General features: G+C 56.2%; 2 protein-coding genes across 4 annotated transcripts in view; one reads left to right on the top strand and one right to left on the bottom strand.

Moving 5' to 3' along the window:
- The window catches only part of EZH1 (enhancer of zeste 1 polycomb repressive complex 2 subunit), a 30658-nt gene extending 28200 nt beyond the window's left edge, over positions 1–2458 (top strand). For all 3 annotated transcript variants that reach the window (XM_047093260.1, XM_047093262.1, XM_047093261.1), the window contains one exon: positions 82–2458. In XM_047093260.1, coding sequence (XP_046949216.1) covers positions 82–142 — 61 coding nt within the window. In that variant the 3' untranslated portion in view covers positions 143–2458. The remainder of the gene's footprint in view (positions 1–81) is intronic.
- Positions 2459–2748: 290 nt separating this feature from the next.
- CNTNAP1 (contactin associated protein 1) lies at positions 2749–17680 on the bottom strand. Its single transcript, XM_047093263.1, has 24 exons — positions 17485–17680; positions 16503–16604; positions 16215–16408; positions 15609–15756; positions 15328–15531; positions 14514–14698; positions 13800–13943; positions 12865–13126; positions 12251–12400; positions 11820–11991; positions 11264–11370; positions 10998–11117; positions 10443–10646; positions 10089–10245; positions 9878–10005; positions 9384–9569; positions 8694–8915; positions 8198–8437; positions 6612–6965; positions 5876–6003; positions 5332–5425; positions 4888–5133; positions 4732–4779; positions 2749–4108 (listed from the first exon to the last, which is right to left on the bottom strand). The coding sequence occupies exons 1-24, from the start codon at positions 17546–17548 to the stop codon at positions 3810–3812; spliced, it is 4158 nt and encodes a 1385-aa protein (XP_046949219.1). The 5' UTR covers positions 17549–17680; the 3' UTR covers positions 2749–3809.
- Positions 17681–18296: the final 616 nt, after the last annotated feature.

Here is an 18296-nt window from a genome sequence, read left to right as displayed (position 1 = left end):
GAAGCAAAATAGAGGGGATTCTGTCTGTTCAGTCACAGAAGCCTTGACAGTAATCTCATTCCTCCTCCTGTCCCGGGACAGGTACAGCCAAGCTGATGCCCTCAAGTACGTGGGGATCGAGCGGGAGACTGATGTCCTTTAGCCCTCCTGGGCCCCACGCCAGCGCTTATGGTAGCAGCATTGTCTTTGCTCTCATGCACACAGCACCGCTGCTCGACTTTCCTGCACTACGTGTCTCCCACACCGAGAAACCCCCCACCCACTCCCTGCGCAGCGAGGCCTCCGCTGTGTCCAGTGGGGACAGACTGTCTCATTGAGAGAGGAGACAGAGGCAGCTAGGGCTGGGCTCCCCAGGAGAGAGCTGTAGAAGCTGGAGACCGCGTCTCAGGCCTTGGAGGAAGAGAGCACAGGCTGGGGGTGGGTGGCTCAGCGTGGTTTCTTGTCCGTTCCGTAGGTCTTGGGCCTCAGCAGTCAACCTGGGCAGTTCCTAACAAGCATTGGCCTGTAATTCTAACTTTCCAAGTCAAGGGTCCTTGTCTAATTGGGTCGCCAGCCTATGTCTCTGTGGTAGGTCGTAGGACCGGAGAGGATGGGCTAAGTGAAGTTTGGTACCTGGAGCTTACGAGTGGCCTGGGTTAAAGACAAGCCTGGCGGGTGGCACAGACTGAATTCAGAGGGGAGACGGGTCACCTTACTACCTCTTCCCTCCTGGCGGGGTTCACATTGAAGGAGTGTGGGTTCTGACTATAGAAATTCAATGCTGGGAGAAGGAAAGCTAAGTGCCATTCTTCCACGGACAGAGAGCGAGAGCCATCCTGATGACAGCAGTTCAGCTGCTAAGCTTGGGGCCCAACAGGCTTTCAGAAACCTTCTCTGTACTCTGGAGATGGATGGATAAGTTTTCAGATTCCTGAAAGCAGGTGCCAGCGCCCTGTCAGCTCCTTCCAAAGCTCGGGCTTGGCGACCGCAGGCAGGCATCGTGCTGCTACTGAAGACGCACAGGAGGTATGCCGGGCCAGGCCGGGCGTGCGCGCTCTGGTCCTGGGTATGGAGGCCATCTTCAGGCCTTGCATTCCCTTTAGAGGCCAAGCCCATGGGGCCTCTGTTGCTTATCTCTTCCGGGTAGATGGGCGAAAGCCTGGACTAGAGAGGGGGAAGGTTGTCAAGGTGATTTACTTTCCTGTCTGTAGCACCTGCTGTTGGAGAGGGTGAGTTGACAGCATGTGTTTGGAGATGGGTGAGGGGCTCCCAAGTTGCACGTGTTCAGGATGGCACCACGCTTGCAAGTGCACACTGGCGGAGGGTATTTGAAGTGTTGAGAAGAAGCAGGCCAACCTCCTGTGCCACTGCATGGTGCCGTTCTCTCTGGGATTCTTGAAGAGCAAAGCACTTTATTTCTTTGAGAAGGTCTGTAGCTGAGGTGGAGTTTGAACTAAAGTCTCTGGGATCCCTGCCCAAATCCCATTCCTAAGGGAAAGGGAAGGAGAGGGGGTTGGAAGATTCCCCTCCAGTTCTGTCTCAGCTCCTGGTGGAGGCAGGAGGAGCTTCCTTGACACACAGGAAGTGAATGAGGATGGGGCCAGCTCTAGGAGCCAGCCCTGTGTCTGTGGCTGGCGTGCTGAGCTGACAGGGAATAAGGAGCATTGTGCTGGGTAAAAAGGATGTGGCAGTGACAGGCTGGCCTAGGGAATATCAGCATAGGGAGCAGGCTTGTCTTTTCTCTAGGGAATCCAAGCCTTTCTTCCTCAGTCTGTACTGACCACTGCCTTCCTCCATCCCTACTGGCTGTCCCACAAAGCAAGGAGTGGGGTTCCCTCTGGCCAAACCGTCGTCTGGGGATTTGGGTGGGACGTGCACACACACACACTCACATCTCCACGCGCCACACTTGTGAGCACTCATGCACTCAGCACTGAGCACACACCCAGCCAGCTCCTGACGGAAGCCTCTTCCCACCTGACCGGCCAGCCCCGCCACCATTCCGAAATCTGCATCTGCTGTGGTTTGTATCCGTTGTGTACCCGGGATGCCCTCTAGCCCGACTGGGCTCTGAAGTACTCGTAAATTATAGGGGAAAATCAGAGACAAATGAAGAAGCAGGAGTTAGGTCTGTCTGAAAATGGGGCTGGCTGTGAGGAAATCATGGGGAAAAAATTATATCCAGCCACTGAGAGGCTAGATTGACCCCACTCTTCCCTCAGCATGCGGAACCCTGTCCTTCCCAGTTTCAGACCACTGATACTCCTGTTCTGCCAGCATTCCTATTTTCCCTGCTGTCCCCCACGTTTAATGACGGGTCTCAACCCCTCCCCCCAGACATGGTTGATGGATGGAGCAAGGTGGTGGGGACTTGGGGTGGGGGAGGCTGGTATATGTGCGGCTTTATCGCCAGTGAATTTCACGCACTTTAAAGTCCTGTGGCTTGTGACCTCTTATCTGAATAAAGTGATAGAGTCCATTTTGGCAAGTTTTGCCTTGTGTACTTTGGGGCTGGAAGGATCCAGGGATGGCAGCACAGAGGCAGCTGGGGCTAAAGCGTTAGCATTCAGATCCCCTCCTGTCCACTGAGATCTGGGGTTGGGGGGCAGGTGGTGAGGAAGGTTGGCAAGAGCCGGTCAGGCCCCGGGCAGGCGATGCAAGGATTCAGAGGATTCCCGGTGGAAATTTCTGAGCCCTCCGGTTAGTTCCCTGAAAGTCATCCCACTTACCCCCAGCCACGACGCCAGCTACCACGCACAGACTGGGGCTCTGCCACTCTGCTTTATTAGAACGGTTCTGGTTCTGCGAGCACGGCTTCAGAGTGGAGGCTGGGTCAGGCTGGCCGAGTGGCCAGCCGACCTCACGAGACTTCCAACACGGGAAAAGCAAGAACTACAGACCGTGGCACAGCACAGGACAGGACAGTCGATCAATTTTTTTCTTTTATATATAAACTGATAATTAAAAAATTAGAGTAGTATATAGAGTTTCTCTAGAGAGAGACTTTGCAACAAAAAATATATATAAAGAACATGACCTCCTGGGCAAACGAAGCAGCATCTCTGAGCGGAGGAAAGAGGGCTCCTCATGCACTGGAGAGGGGGCCAAGCCTTTGGACAGGCACCAAGGCTATTGCATATCTTGGAAGAGGGAGGAACAATAGAGGGCAGGCTAATGCACTGGCATCTGCATTATTCTCTCTACATTGCAAGTTGTTTTTATGGCTTTGGCTAAAGCATGTGAAGCAGCGGAGGTACTAAGGTGCTAAAACCGAGGCCTCTCGGTCTCCGTAAAAAACAAAAAAGAGAGGATGGGGGACAGCAATGAAGCCCTCCCTAACCCCCAACTGAGTGGAAGCAGATGGAAGGCATTCTGCAGGGCAGGGGGGAGGCTAGGGGATGTAATTTAGCAGCCTCCTCCCCCCATGCCCTGTGCATCCCTGCAATCCCACACATCTGTCCCTGCTGAGATTGAATACTTGAAGGGAAGCAGTTAATCTCTCTTGCACTCTGTCATTAATCCCTGGCAGCAGCTGGGACAGGGATGGCAGGGAGGGCCTGTCTCAACCCCATGGAGCTTCTCCTTTGGGGCAGGCAAACAACCAGGAGCCTGGGGAAGCGGGGACGGGGAGGGCATTGGTTTAGGCAGTGAGGCTCGGCCACTCTCTTTGGTCCCATCTGTAGCTCTGCCCACCAAACTTGGCAGGAGGGGCATCCTCTGGATGAGCAGAACCTGCTAAGAGGAGCCAAATGTCCCTGACAGGGTGGGGAGAGGCAGGAATTGGGGAACTCAGAGGAGATGGACGTGGTCCCTAAAGCCCTTTTCCTGATTCATTCAGACCTGGACTCCTCCAGGATCTGGGGGAGATTTTGGTCCCGGGAGCCAGGGGCTGGGGCTGGGGCTGGGGCTGGGGCTGGGGCTGGGGCTGGGGCTGGGGCTGGGGTGGAAGCCGGTGTAGGGGCTGGGGCCTGGGCAGAGCCTGAAGTAGGTAGGGGAGGTTTGCTGCCAGGGTGGTAATCATGGGTGGCCTTGGGCTCATTGGTGTGGTAGGAGCCCTTGTAGCGATGATTTTGCAGATAGAAGAGCACCAACATCCCCACCAGCCCCAGCAGCAGGAAGGCCACCAAAACTGAAAAAGGAAAAAGGAAGAGTTCAGGGCAGGTCTGAATGTATGTATGCTTTGGGCCAAAAGAATACGCGTGTGACTGGCTGCCGTTCGATCGTGTCAGGCCATTCCCAAGTGCCTGGCGGGTCTGAATTCCTGTTACCCATTTCTCACCTCTCTATGTGTTACTGCACCCCCCTTTCCTCATCCCTTAGCCATAGCCCCCTTTTAATATTTCATTTCAACTAAAAGTCTGTAGCGTCCTCAAACATTTAAAAATCTCCAGCTTGGGGGCGCCTGAGCATCGGGCTTCGGCTTAGGTCATGATCTCAGGGTTTGTGAGTTCAAGCCCCACATCGGGCTAGCCGCTGTCAACGCGGAGCCCGCTTCAGATCCTCTGTCCGCCCCCCCCCCCACCCCGCCTCTCCCCAACTCGTGCTCACTCGCTCTCAAAAATAAATGAACATTAAAAAAATAATAAAAATCTCCAACTCAATGCCATACTACCGTCAGCACAGCCCGGCTCATCCTTGTTTGCACCACCCCGCACTGAGTGCCTTCGCCACCCCTCAGCCCTGGGGATACGGGGAAGGGAATGCTGACCGAGGGTAGAATTAGGAGGTCAGGGTAGTGATCACGCTACTCACAGCCTAAAAGTATGGCAACCCATCCCTCGTCGTGGTAGTACGGGAAGTCTGGAGAGGAGAGAGCGCCGGTTAGGAGAAACCTCCTCCTTGTAAAGAATCGTTTCCCTTCCCTGCCGTCCCTCACTGCCCTCCCTCCTCCATGTGCCCTGGACGTACCCGGGGGCAGATACCAGGGGTCCAGCTCAGGCGGCACCTCTGAGAAAAGACGGGGCATGGCTCCGCAGTTAGATTCCGACAGGTCTCCCTGAACTCGGAGGGCCTCAGCTAGCTCGGCGGTCATGGGTCGAGGGGTTCGGAAGTGGGTCTTGAGAGGGGCCACGTTGTTGAATCGAACACCAGACAGGCAGCCCGAGAAACCCGGTGTGTTGTAGCGCTGGATCTCCGGGTCAATTACTCCCGTCTCTGAGGGAGAGGCCGGCCCAGAAGGAGAGGGGCTGGGACCACCCATAGCCTGGCCCCTCTCACCCATCTCGCCGTCTGCAGGGTTCCTGCGCCTTGTTATCGCCGCCTTCCCAGCCCTTCCCAGGTCCCTCGCTCTCTAGGCTCCGGGGGCCTCACCCGTAACTCCTTAGCCCAAACATGATGGCACCCACGCCTCACCCATCACACGCCCTAGATACAAGGCCTTGGGTGAGTCCAGCTGGCTGTCCACCAACAGTGAGAACTTCTGTTCCGTCAGTGGGAAGTAGTCCACCTGAGGGGGAGGGAGAGGAGCTGAGGGAGGGAGAACCAGAGGCCGACGAGGCCAAGACCACGCAGGAAGTCCTGTTCTGTCCACACTGGTGGTGAGTCCCAGCCTAGTCCTGGCTGGACAACCCCTGGGCCCGGATGAAGGATTTCATATTAAAAACCCAACGGCCTCGTTCTGAGACGTCTTTGAAGCTACCAGTGGCTTGACTTTGTGGAAAACCCCTTTACTTTCTGAGCCCATTTACTGATTTATAAAGCAGACGTGATAAGAACTCCTGCCCACCCGAACCACCTCCCGGAGTTGTGAGGGTTGCATGAGGTAATACCCATGAGAATCCTCTGTACATTGCGATGTGCTCTACTCATGCTAACTCTTCGACATTTTCCTGGGCACCATCACGAGGTTACGATCTGAGTCGGCTCACCTCCCTCGTCCACCTCCCTCCACACGCACCTGGATGAAGAGGTTGCGGTAGACCCGGGTGATGTTGACGCTGTGTGGCTGGCCATCTGTGACCGGCTTCGTGGTCAGCTGGTACACGTAGGGGCTGGTGCCCAGCTGATACCGCAGCTGCAGGGTCCCTGTGGGATGGGGAGGACAAAGGGAGTCTCCTCTTGGCTCCCACAGCCCCCATCTTTTTTTTTTAATTATTTAAATGTTTATTTATTTTTAATTTTTTTATGTTTATTTTGGAGACAGAAACAGAGCATGAGCAGGACAGGGACAGAGAGAGAGGGAGACACAGAATCGGAAGCAGGCTCCAGGCTCCGAACTATCAGCACAGAGCCCGACATGGGGCTCGAACCCACCAACCATGCGATCATGACCTGAACCGAAGTCAGATGCTTAACCGACTGAGCCACCCAGGCGCCCCAATGTTTGTTTATTTTTGAGAGAGAGAGAGAGACAGAGCATGTGCAGGAGAGGGGCAGACAAAGGGAGACACAGAATCAGAAGCAGGCTTTAGGCTCTGAGCTGTCAGCACAGAGCCCGACCCCGGGATCAAACTCACGAACCATGAGATGGTGACCTGAGCCAAAGTCTGATGCTTAACAGACTGGGCCACCCAGGTGCCCCAGCCCCCATCTTCTGAGAATGCTTGGGTCCTTCTACTAGTGAACCAACAGTCGTGAAAGTGAAGGGCGCCCTGCACGCAGAGGGAGCCGAGGGGCAGCCTATGCGAGCTTACCATCTTCCTTGATGAGCACGGCCATGTAGTCCCGCACAAAGGAGCTGACGTAGAGCAGGACCGCAGGGGCGGAGTCAGTGCTGAAGCTGAAGGACACCTCCTCACCGGTGACATTGTAGACAGGCCCACGGTAACCGGGCACGGGCCGGCCGGGCCGGGGGTAGTCCGGCAGACGGTAGCCAGGGCCATGGTAGCCAGGCACGTAGCCAGGGGTGTCATAGCCGGGGATGTAGCCAGGCTCGTAGCCGGGCACCGGCCGGCTGAGCATGTGGGAGAACTCCCGGGCGGCTGAGCGCAGCGCTGACTGGAGGTTGTAGCGCATCCAGGTGCCGGGCTCAAAGAAACCTCCGATATCTGAAGGCGGAGGGTTATGAGGTCAGGGATTCAGACACTATGCCATCTGCACACCCACCCTGGAACTTGCCCTTGAACCACAGCACACTGTCAGAACTTCACTCTTCTGTCCCCTTGAGCCTCTATGTCACAGAAGGGAAATCTCAAAACTGTGAGAAATGGGAAAGATCATCTAACGCAACCCCCGCATTTTACAGATGGGGAAACTGAGGCACAGGAATGGCTAGTGACTTCCGTAAGGGCAAGCAGTCTATGGAGAGCCAAGATTAGAATCAAGGTATCATGGGGCGCCTGGGTGGCTCGGTAGGTTAAACGTCCAACTTTGGCTCAGGTCATGATCTCACAGTTTGTGCATTCGAGCCCCACATCAGGCTCTGTGCTGACAGCTCAGAGCCTGGAGCCTGCTTCGGATTCTGTGTCTCCCTTTCTCTCTGCCCCTCCCCTGCTCACATTCTGTCCCTCTCAAAAATAAATAAACATAAGAAAAAAAAAAAAAAGAATCGAGGTATCATGACCCCATCTGGTACACTCGCCACCACTCACACTTACTTTTTTTTTTAAGTTTATTTATTTTTAAGTAATCGCTACACCCAGCGTGAGGCTCAAACTCACAATCCCAAGATCAAGAGTCAAATGCTCTTCCACCTGAGCCAGCCAGGCGCCCCACTACTCACACTTCCAAACTGAGACCAAAGGTCCTCAGCTGACCGGAGTTCCTGTGTCTTCCTGCACTACCAGAAATCTCTCACCGTTAACCTACCTGCGCGTGCATCCTCCTAGACCAGCCTTAGGAAGGATGCAGTCTGGGTGTATGTGCAGAATCTTGCTATGGTGAATGTCAAGGCTTGCCTTAACCAAGAGCCAGGCTGTAGACATGTTTTAGGAGCACAGGAAATGGCCAAGGAGGGCATCGCGCAGCCTGAGGTGACTATGCTTGCAAGAGGGGTAACCTGCGGTAACTTAGTGACAGTGGGAAGATGGGGAAGTTATTTGCTTGTTGCTTTTAAGTTCTTTTAGTACCAGCTAGCTGAACCATCCCTTCTTGGCCCCACTTTATGACTTGGAGTCATCCAGGATCTTCAGCTGCCTGACGCCCCGGATGAGAGCTCAGGAACCCAGGGACAACTCTAGTTTTCCCTGTCGCTGACTCTGCTCTCTCCGTCTTTCCCTGCCCTCCCTACGTCCCATTGTGCCCTGTGGCTCCCTAGTCTCGCACAAGCAGCCGCACTGACCGTGGTTGCAGTATGGCCCGTCAAAAGCCGTGAGGTCACAGTCACACGTGTAGTAGCTGTAACGCTCCACACAGCGGCCTCCGTGGAAACAGGGGAACCGGGGGTGGGCGCAATGGCCTGTGCAGTTGGGTGAGGTACCCTCCGAGGCGTTGGCACGGCCTTCCAGGTTTAGAGTCACTCCATTCAGACGCATAGCCCTCAAGCAACCCACGAAGGGGCGCCTCTTAAGCTCTGCAGATCCTGAGAAGGGTGGGCAGGTCAAAAAAAGGGCGTCAAGCCAGAGACAGGGATAAGTACCGGGGTCTGGAAGGGAGCCAAGGGGAATGTAATAATAGGATAAAATCCATGGCCTAGAGAGGAAAGGTGAGCCTTTGGGTCACGCTGCAGCAGAGGGGATCAGGATCTAAGACATGGGGCTCCTGGAAACAAGGAGAACGGTTGGGAGGGTGTGGGAAGGTAAAGGAAGCTTCAGACCCGCCTCGGGGCTGTTTCTTACCAACATAAAGGGGCTGGTCGTACTCCAGCCAGATGTAGGTCTGCAGGGGCATAGGCCGCAGCACCCAAGGCCGGTGATCAACACGGAGCCGGGCCTGCTTCACATTGATCTCCGCCCGGACCAGGTGCCACTCATCGTCGTTGAATTCAAAGTCATCGGAGTGTATGGTCAGGTTCTCATCCCCATTGCCCACGTCAAAGGCGAAGACCACATCCCGGGACGCTGGACAATGCAGTGGGATGGGGAGAAAGGACTCAGACCTCACAGATCCCTTACCCCAGACCACCTCTCTTCTTCACTCTCTGGAGCTCCTTGAATGTCCCTCCAATGTGTCTACGGCCCGGGACAAAACCCATAAACTCCTTGAAACCTTACACCCCTGGTTTCTGAGTTCCTTACACCCCCATTTCTGAGGTTAGAAGCATAGCTAGTCATGTCGGAAACCCCTCAGGAGTCCAGCTGCCTTATTCACAAGGGGCCTAAGGCCCCGAGAGGTGAAGACAGCGCCTAAGTTCACAAAGCCAGCTACCAAAACAGAGCTTGGTCTGGACCCGACAGTTATCTAAAGCCCTTTCCATGCTGCCTTTCGAGGGGCATCTGCCCTTGTCCCTTCCCCCAGCCTCTGCCTACCCCATATCCCCCCTGAGATCTTCATCTAGCCCACATCCCTCCTGATGTCTGCCTGCTCACTGTTGAGTTCCACCCGCACGTAAGGTCGGCGCCACTGGCAGTAAGGGCCCCCCATGTTCTCTAGGAAGACTCCTGAGGGAGCCGAGGTCCTGAAGTAGAAGGAGACATCAAGGCTGTGGTTGGCACGGATGGGGGGAAAGCGCAGAGCAGCCCCAGTGTGGAAGGAGATGGTGTTCCAGGAATTTCCTATAAAACCAGAAGGAGGAAGGCTGGATCAGGGAGGTTGGAGAGTGGAGCAGGGAGCCTTGGGTTGTGTGGGAGAAGGTAGGGCAAAAGGGGACAGCTAGGGGTGTCCAAGGTGGGGGCGGGGGGGAGAAACAGGTATAGTGAAAGAGAATAAGGTACAGGGGAACCACACAGACGGGGGTCCTATCACAGCAGGAGCTGGGTGTCTGGCAGTATGTCCTAGAGACCCACAGTGGGCCAGGTGTCCTAAATTTTGGAAACCGGAGGGCCAAGCCCGGGAGGGCACACAAAAGGGGTCTGCCACTCACGATCGCCGTAGCAGCGCAGAGGCCTCAGGAAGAACTGGGCCTCAGAATTGGAGCGGTTCGTATCCCCCACCACCACCTGAGTGACGGGCAAATGGTCCACAAAGGTCAGCAGTCCCTTGTCGGTTCTCCTGTGGGGGCAGGATGCAGTGGTTCAGCCCCTGCTGCTCCGCTGCCCCTGGAATCCTGAATGCCCTGTCCCTTCGCCCCTCACCACTGGGGCTGGTCAGCATCACAGTTACAGTGCAGAGCGGGGTCCACACAGCTCCGGTCCAGACCGCAGGCACAGCGCTGGATCCCAGGCTGTGAGCCTCCCCAGTAGAAGTGCTGCTCCTCATTTCGGCCAATCCAAAAGCTGTAGGGGTAGCCTCCTGGGGAAGACGTGCAGGCAGTTTCCAGGCCCCATCCCTCCATTAGCCCCTGGGTTCCTCTCTCGCCTTTCCAAGCAGCCCCGATCCTCGCTTGAATGTTCGAGGGCTCTAGCTGAAACTTCTGGTTCTCTCCTCCCAAGTCCCCATGGGTCGCTCCCCCAGCTCTGCACCTCACCCTCGGTGACCCTGGCCCTCACCAGCAGTGTTGAGCAGCCGGGAATTGTAGCAGGAGAACTCGATCCACTGTTCACAGTGCTGGGAAGCATTGGCCAGGGCACTGACTTCCTCCCAGGATGCATTCCAGTACTGGATGGCCCCCAGGAATGGCCGCTCCATGCTAGAACCTGTCACCCGAGTTGTCCACAGCCTGTCATGCCGCACAACTGTCCATGCCCGGTTCTCTGGGGGAGGGGAATGGACAGAGCTTTGGCTCAAGATGGGCATTCTCTACCCATCTCCCTACCTCCACCACTGCTGCTGCTAGTCAGAGCCAATAAATGTGACCAGCAGCTCCGTTCCAGCCCACTGTAGGCTGGAGATGTGACAGCTGGACAGCTGGAATGGATCAGGAAGCTGGAATTTATCAGCAAGGCTAGATTACAAATTCCTGAGTGTCCCCTTTCCCCTCTGCCATCCTTTACCCCTACCACAGTTTGATCTTGCTGGCCCCTGTCCCCCCTTCAACCCCATTTTCCATACACCCCCACACAGCCTTGTCAGCTGCCCCTTCACCACTCGTCAGAGCCACTTACCTCGGATATCACAGTACACTACAAATGGCTTCAGGGGACCACTGCCATCAGGATCAATGGTGAAGTTTCCAGAAGTTTTCCCACTGAGCCGATAAGCCTCACAAGATTCCTTATACAGAGCTGGTAGGTCAGGGGGTGGGCAAAGGGCATTTATGGGGTCAGAGGGCTAGGAGTGCCAGTCCTACCGTCTCCAGCAGCCTCATGATCCCCAGCAACCTCTTGGCCTCCCCTGCCCCGGAGTCTCCCCCATCCCCCACTGCACTTACGTTGGTGGCAGGTCTCCCCCTTGTAGCCTGTCAGTTCACAATAGCAGATGAAGTCATCCCAGGACTGGTAGCAGCGTCCGTCATGCTCACACATGTTAGGGCTACACCTAGGGAAGAGGGCCAGCACCAAGGGCAGGCGCCTTACTGTGAGTGTGAGAATGGGGTCTGATCCCTACAAGCTTCACTCCAGGCTCCTGAGAGCACCAGAACCAGCCTCGTAGAAGCCTAAGTGCTGGTGCATGAGTCCTTGGGGCTCAAGGACTCTTCACCCTCCACTGGCCCCCTCTCCCACCACCCCCCTCCAGAAGAAAACCCCCTAGGGCCAAGAACAGATGCTTCATTTCCATTCTGAGCTTGTGTCACTTTAATGGAAGGATTAGGTAAAGGAGGACAAGAGGTTAAGATAACAAGTCAAGGAGGAATCATCTCCAGGTGGGAGACTGAGGACCTGGGACCAGGAGAAGGGAGATTATTGAGAATGGCCACTCCCATGGGGAGACTACAGAAGGGGGCTTTGCAGGGGTCACCTCTTGTAGGGAGAGGGGCTTCTGGATACCTATCAGTGATGCCACATGTGTCAAAGAGGACCTCAGCATAGTATCCAAGCCGCCGGCCCTCCACCAGAGTCAGGTTGACCAGTTGACCATCCACCTTGAGCAGCTCCATGCAGCCATGGAACGCCGTCTGGTTGGAGTGGCATCCCGATCGACTGGCTGGTTTGGGACAACCTGGAGCAACCACCCCTGTGAGGCCCTCCCCAGGGGAGACCCCAGAGACCCTCCCCCAGGGAGATGCCAAGGGAAAGCCAGACATGAAGGAAGGAAGGGGGCCAACAGACAATGGCAATGGCCTTCCAGTCTCCAAGGCACCAGAGGGAAAAAGAGGGATTTATCCCCACAAAATGCTCCATGTAGCCCCATCTGAGGGGACTTTGGTGGGGCCTTCCCACCCAGAGATAGGAGTCTGGCCAGGCTGGCTCCCACTTACCCCCAAAGAAGTATGAGGTGCCAGTCCGGATCAGCAGCGGGTATGAGACCCTGACCTCTGCCCCCTCCACATCATCAATGCTGATGACTGCATGGTTCTCCTGTGCTGCAAAATTCACCTCGTGCCAAAAGCCATCATTCAGGCGGTACCCTGGATGGGAGAAGAGGATGGTGTGGCTGAGGGAAGCTCCAAACTCTGAGAGAAGTGTCTTTAGTGGGGAAGCAACAACCCCACTCTGTGCCTTATGTGCCCTCCATTATTAACACTTATCACACTGAGTGTGACATTTTTGAATGTCTGTCTTCACTAACCCTAGCAGCTGATGCAGTCTGTAAAGTTGTAAATGAATTAACAAACAACTCCCAAGCCTCCCCTGGAACTAGAGGGTACCAAGACTCAGCTTTCCTGCTTCTCCCAGCACGCTTAGCTCCTCAGATCTGACTCCCTGCCACCATCCACTCCCACCTTCTCCCAGGGCCCAGGGTCCTCCTGCTCTGCTCCCTTCCCTCCCTCACCCCTCTCCAAGAGGCAAAGTCCTCCTTGCAGGCCCACACTCGCCCCTCCTCTGCCCTCCTCTGGCCTCCTGGCGCCTCCCCCCACCCTCTGCCCCTCACCAGCGGCAAACTGAAGCTTCTTTCGGCCAGTCTGCGCGATGGACACGTTGACCTGCCCTTCACTGAGCATCAGCTCCACGTGGCCCAGCCCGTCCCCCAGGCGGGAGAAAAGTAGCAGCCCTGTGAGATCCCAGGTGCGGAAGCGAAAAGAGACTGCCAAGCGGCCACGGCGCGGGAAGCCAGGCACTTGCACGAAGTTGTGAGGCCCTCCGAAGTTGATGGGGTGAGGAACCGGGTCCAGGCAACGGAAGGCCACCTTACCCTGAGGGCGAAAGTAAGGATCCATCAGCACCGGAGAGAATGGAAGACATCTGCCTCTGCTGGGATTCAATTTTCATACTGGTCTAAGACCCTTCTGAGGCACTCCGTCGCAGTGTGTGGGGGAAGGGAGGGGGTAAGACCTCACCCCCCACAAACGTATCCAGCTGTGGAGGGGGGCGGAGTTTCCAACCAAGTCTGCCCTCAAGGCTCTCCATTGGCTAACGCTGATCTACGCCGTCTCCAGGGGGACCACCTCCTTCCCTTCCTTCCAGCTTGGAGAGGCAATTTCCTGCTGGCTTCCAGGCAGCGACATTAGAATGCCCGCTGCAGAGTTGGGGTGTGAGGTCACACCAAAACAGCCCTGGGTTCAAGTCCCTACTCAACCACTGCACAACTGTGTGATCTCTGGCCAAGCCACTCCGGTCTCTGCACTTGTTTTTCCTCAAGCATTAATTGAGGATGTGGTTGGGCCAGACCACAGCTTCATAACTGGGGGTTAGGGAGGGGTGGCCTTTCACCTCCTGTGAGTCGGTGATGCCCCCACTTGAGGATGTGGCAGGGGAGAGAGGGATCCTCGGCTTTTATCTGATTCTCAAGATCTCTTCCTGCTCCACCTCTTTGCTTTCCAAGCAGCTTTGATGTCCCGTCCTCCCTGATCCCCCCTGCCCACTGGCCTCAAAGGTGATCCTCGAATGGCGCCGCACGGCCAGGTCTGCGATGTTGACTCGGTTGAAGATTATGTTTTCTATGCAGCCGCGGAAATTATGACGATAGGCAAGGTTCTTCTGCGCAGCGCCCACTAGACCCCCGATGAACATCTGCGGGGCAGGGTGGGGGTGGCGAGGCTCCCTGGGTGTGTGAGCCTGTGCCCATGCTCTTCCGCCCCACACTTTCCCAGGCTCTGGGCCTGGCTTTATAGAAGACTGGAAATATCCACTTCCCCAGTATCATCAGTATTAAAGCTGGAAGTTCGCTGGGCTTCCCCAGACTTGGGTTCTAGCCCTGACTCTGCCACAAATTGGCTGCGTGCCCTTGAGTAAGTCAATTAACCTGTCTGGGATTCTTTATCTGCAGATCCAAACCACGGTCTTTACCAACTCCACAGAGTTAAGCAATCCAATGGGGCAATTTTCTCATCTTGCCTGATCCCCCAAACCCAGATTTTCAATTCCCATGTCAGTAGTTCTGGGGTTGTGCCCAGGAAATCTGCCTGTTAACAGCAACAACAGTGACAAAAACCTAGGCCTACGGGCCGCAGGTCTGCCAAGAGCTGCTAGGATAGATATTCAAGAACCAGAAAGCAAGGTCCTACCTCTGGTGGAGAAAAGTCCTGTCCCCCCACTGACCCACCCAGCACCCCACTCAACTGAATGAACCACTCTGCTCACCTCGTTGTCCAGGTTCAGTCTCTCAAAGTCTCCATTGAGCACAAATCGCTGCACGTAGCCATCCAGGGTGAGATTTGCTTCTCGGCCAAATCGGTCCACACGAACGTAATGCCAGTGTTGATCATTGAGGACACCACCAGCACTCACTGTGGTGTGACCGGGCCTTGGCTGGATAGGGCTGCTGCCTGGGGGGGCGGGGGGGAGGGGGGAGGGAGGGAGAGTAGGGTCAGACCTACAACCTGGAGAACCCCCAGGTGGAGATGCTTAGCCCCCAGGTGAAGCAGCAGCCAGGAGCACAGAGAGTTTGCACAGGGCCCAGGGCAGCCAGGGAGGGTGGGCATATAGAGACTGGACTTTAGCTTGGGATGGAGTGGTGGCCATTGGCGAATATGTGACTTAGGGTAAGTCATTTAACTTCTCTGAGCCTTTGTTTTCCAATCAGTAAAACTTGGGGCATGATCGCTGCTTCTCCCTCATCACATGGATGTTATAAAGGCTAATGAGATACAAAATAACAACTCTTTGGGTTTATATGTATATGTACTTGTAGTATATATAAGGTTTCTACAATGAAGAAACTGGGTAAGTGCCTTGTTCAAGGTCGCCCCACGGGTAGTGGAGCTGAGACTGGAATCCAGATCTGCGGACTGGGAGTCCAGTGTTTTGCTAGCGCCAAATTCTACACGAAGAAGGCGGGTTGATCCAAACAGTAAGGAAAGGCCAGATCGGGAGTGGGCGCGGCTTCGCGTAGGCGGTGCAGCGAGGGGCGTGGCAGCAGAGCCTCCGGGGTCGCACCCCGGGTGGCTGAACTCACCCAGGCTCATGTGCAGCAGCAAGTGCGCCCCCTGCAGCTCCAATGTCACGTAGTCGCCCTGGACGCCCTCCGCGTGCAGCAGGAGCCCGTCCTTCTCTTCCGTCTTGAAGCTGAAGGCGAACACATCCCAAAGGCTCCGGCTGACCCCTCGCGGGAAGCGGTATGAGATGGCATCGTCGCCGTCGAAATAGAGCACGTCGGACTCTGCGCAAAGGACAGTAGGTGGGCCGAGGACCGGGAAGACTCTCCCAGGAGCTCCGCCACGGCCTCCGCATCCTTACTGTAAGGGCAGCCGTAGAGGCCGAGCCTCAGGCCGATCTTGCCGCGCGGGTTCCAAGCCAGTGGCACGATGCGGATGTAGCGCGCGGTGAAGTGATAGTGCAGGTCGTGGCGCACTACCGCGGACTCGTTCACGTTACCGAAAAAGGTCTGAGGGAGAAGGCGAGAGGAGAGACCAGGTCCCCACTTTCTACTTCGTTTCTCCACAGCCTCCCAGCCCACAGCTGCCACACCCAGCCAATCTAGACTTCCAGAAAGCAAACTCTCCTTGATTTCCTCGGCCCTCATGGCTTTAGGAAAACAGGTGCCTTAGCGTAAAATGTCCTCTCCCACCATCCTATTATTTCCTCAGAGCCCAACTCAGATGTCACCTCCTTCAAGAAGCTCTCCCAGATTTTACCCTAAAGTATGTTAAACCCTGTCATCTGAGAATGTCTCGCACACATGGCGAACTGACCGTCCCTATGAACTGAACCCCCTGATTGGAAGTCACTGCTCCTCATCTGTGTCCACACCACCTCCTCCTCCACTTCCCCCAAGCTAGTGCCCAGCCCAGGTTGCAGAGTTGAGGAGGTTCTCCAAGTGTGTGCACAGAGGGCCTGGAATACCGCGTTGTGCCCTTGCTGGTAGAACGGCGTCCAGCTATCCACTCGGTCCCCGTAGAGCAGCATGTAACGCGTGACCCAGTCCCACGAGTTAAATGAGCCCTGGGTGGCCACAGCTCGGATCCGGTGCTTCTTCATTAAGTCGATCTGGAGCCAAGGATTCGGGTCCCCAATTCGGGGAGACCATCCGCTTATGCCTATAGAAGAGGCAAGGGCTTTCACCCCCGGCTCTCCCTTCATCCCTAGCCCTCCAGAGTCCCCCACCACGCCTTGGGGCGGAGCCTCACTCACCGTGCAGCCGGGCAAATCGAGGCGCTGTGAAGAGCCCGTAGTAGGAGGAGGCGCCCAAGGAGCGTGCGTACAGAGGCCCGACCAGCTCCTCGTCACAGCCGTCTGGGTTGGGGGAACGGACATTTTGATCAGGGCGACCCCTCCCAGGTCCTTCCAAAGGCCGCGCACACAGAGCGACTGGAGTTCCTCCTTCTCTGTCCCCCAGCGGCCAGCCCAGCCCTAACTTAAGCCATCTACCCAATCTGGGCTGCAGCAACAGCTGCACACTCCGGGGAGGCTGCCTTCTCCTCCTGGGGGGTTCACTAAGCCAGACCTTCCCTAGCTCTGTGACTGCTCTGGTACCAGCCTAGGCTTAGTACTCTCCCAAACACAACCCCAAGCCTCAGCATCTTATAGAACCTGAGTCAGCCCAAGGCACCAATCCAGCCCCAGCCTTATCATCAATCCCACTCATCAGCACCCCCAACCCTCACCAACCCCAATCCAGGCCTTGGTCCCAACCCCAGCCAGTCCTACCAGCAACACCAGCTCCATGTCCAACCTCAGCATCAATCAGGGTCACCAACTCCTGCTTGGATCTCAGCCTCAAAATCCACCCCAGCCCCAAACCCTAGCCCCTGGGCCAGCTCCAAGCCCAGCCTCAGCCCCTAACAAAACCTTAACCCTGGCCGGGTCACCAGTACCACCCTTATCTCCAACCCTCAAACCCAGGACCAACTTCCGCTTGGATCCCAGTCCCAAATCCCCACCCCGGGCCGACTCGAGCCTCGGCTCCCCCGAGCCCAGCACCACCCCGGGAGCGCGCGCCAGCCTCGGAGCTGCATTGCGGAGCGCGGGGGAGAGGCAGGAAAGGATGGGAATGAGCGAGCGCGCGCCGGCCGGGAAGGGACCCGCGACCACCTAGCCGCAATGCGGCTAGACCCGCCCTGCAGGCTTTGGACTCCCCGGCCCAACCCTGCTTGCACTTGCGCCCGGCACTCACAGTAGCCCCAGCCCTGGGTTCCTGAGACCGCGGCAAGCAGGATGCAGAAGAGCCGGAGACACATGGTGCAGGGCTGATGGGTCTCGGCGGCCGCCTCCCAGTGCCCGGTTCCGGGTAGGGCTCCAGTTCCAGCTTGGGCTCCCCAATCTCCTTCTGGGGTTCGCAGCGGATCGCCGTCTCTTCTCCTAACCCACTCCTCGCTCTGTCCTCTCTCTCCCCCAACCCTTCTCCCTTCTCTCCGTCGTTCCTGGTTCTCCGCTGGTCTCTCTCTCCTTCCCACCCTCTCTCCTCTCACCTCCCCCCTTCCCCAGCCTCTCTCTCCCGGCACGCGCCGCTTTCCCGGACCCCGCGCAAGCGCGCGCCTCAGCCCTGCTGCGAAAGGGCGGGGGTAGAGAGCCTCCAGACGCTGGGAAATACCCTGAATAACCCGAGGCTGGCAGGGACTGTGGCCGCAGAGATGGGGGAAGGAAGGCTAGGGCCAGCCAAGAGGTCCTCAAAAATCCCAGAAAAGCGGGGGGGGGGGGGGGGGGGGCTACCTGGAGATGGGGAGATAAGTAAGTAAAAGAATCTAACATTTTCTGAAGGCAAATTGTGCCCCCAAACACCCGTGCTAGGCACTCTCATTACCCTGTCAACTCAGCATTTTTACCTTACTCCACTTTACAGATGAAAAGCCTGAGGCTCAAAGAGGTAAACGTACTCAAGATCACACAAGTAGCTAGCAAATGATATTCCAAAAACCCATTCTTTTTCTACTGGCGGGGTAAAAAAGAAAAAAAATAGAGGGTGGAATGGGAAAGTTAGGTAAAAAG

The sequence above is a fragment of the Lynx rufus genome, unplaced genomic scaffold (assembly GCF_022079265.1).
Source record: "Lynx rufus isolate CCGP_SWC_20201006 ecotype Redwood Valley unplaced genomic scaffold, mLynRuf1.p SCAF_34, whole genome shotgun sequence".
NCBI classification, from domain to species: Eukaryota; Metazoa; Chordata; class Mammalia; order Carnivora; family Felidae; genus Lynx; species Lynx rufus.
The sequence above is the reverse complement of the archived record's forward strand: the minus strand, read 5'-3'. Positions and strand labels throughout refer to the sequence as shown.

Excerpts from the sequence above, each read along its gene's own strand:
- CNTNAP1 (XM_047093263.1), bottom strand. The coding sequence starts at position 17,548 with ATGTGTCTCCGGCTCTTCTGCATCCTGCTTGCCGCGGTCTCAGGAACC. Across the intron at positions 14,699-15,327 it reads GCTGCTGCACATGAGCCTGG|GCAGCAGCCCTATCCAGCCA; the intron begins GTGAGTTCAGCC and ends CCGCCCCCCCAG. Across the intron at positions 6,004-6,611 it reads CGTGCTCATCAAGGAAGATG|GGACCCTGCAGCTGCGGTAT; the intron begins GTAAGCTCGCAT and ends CCCATCCCACAG.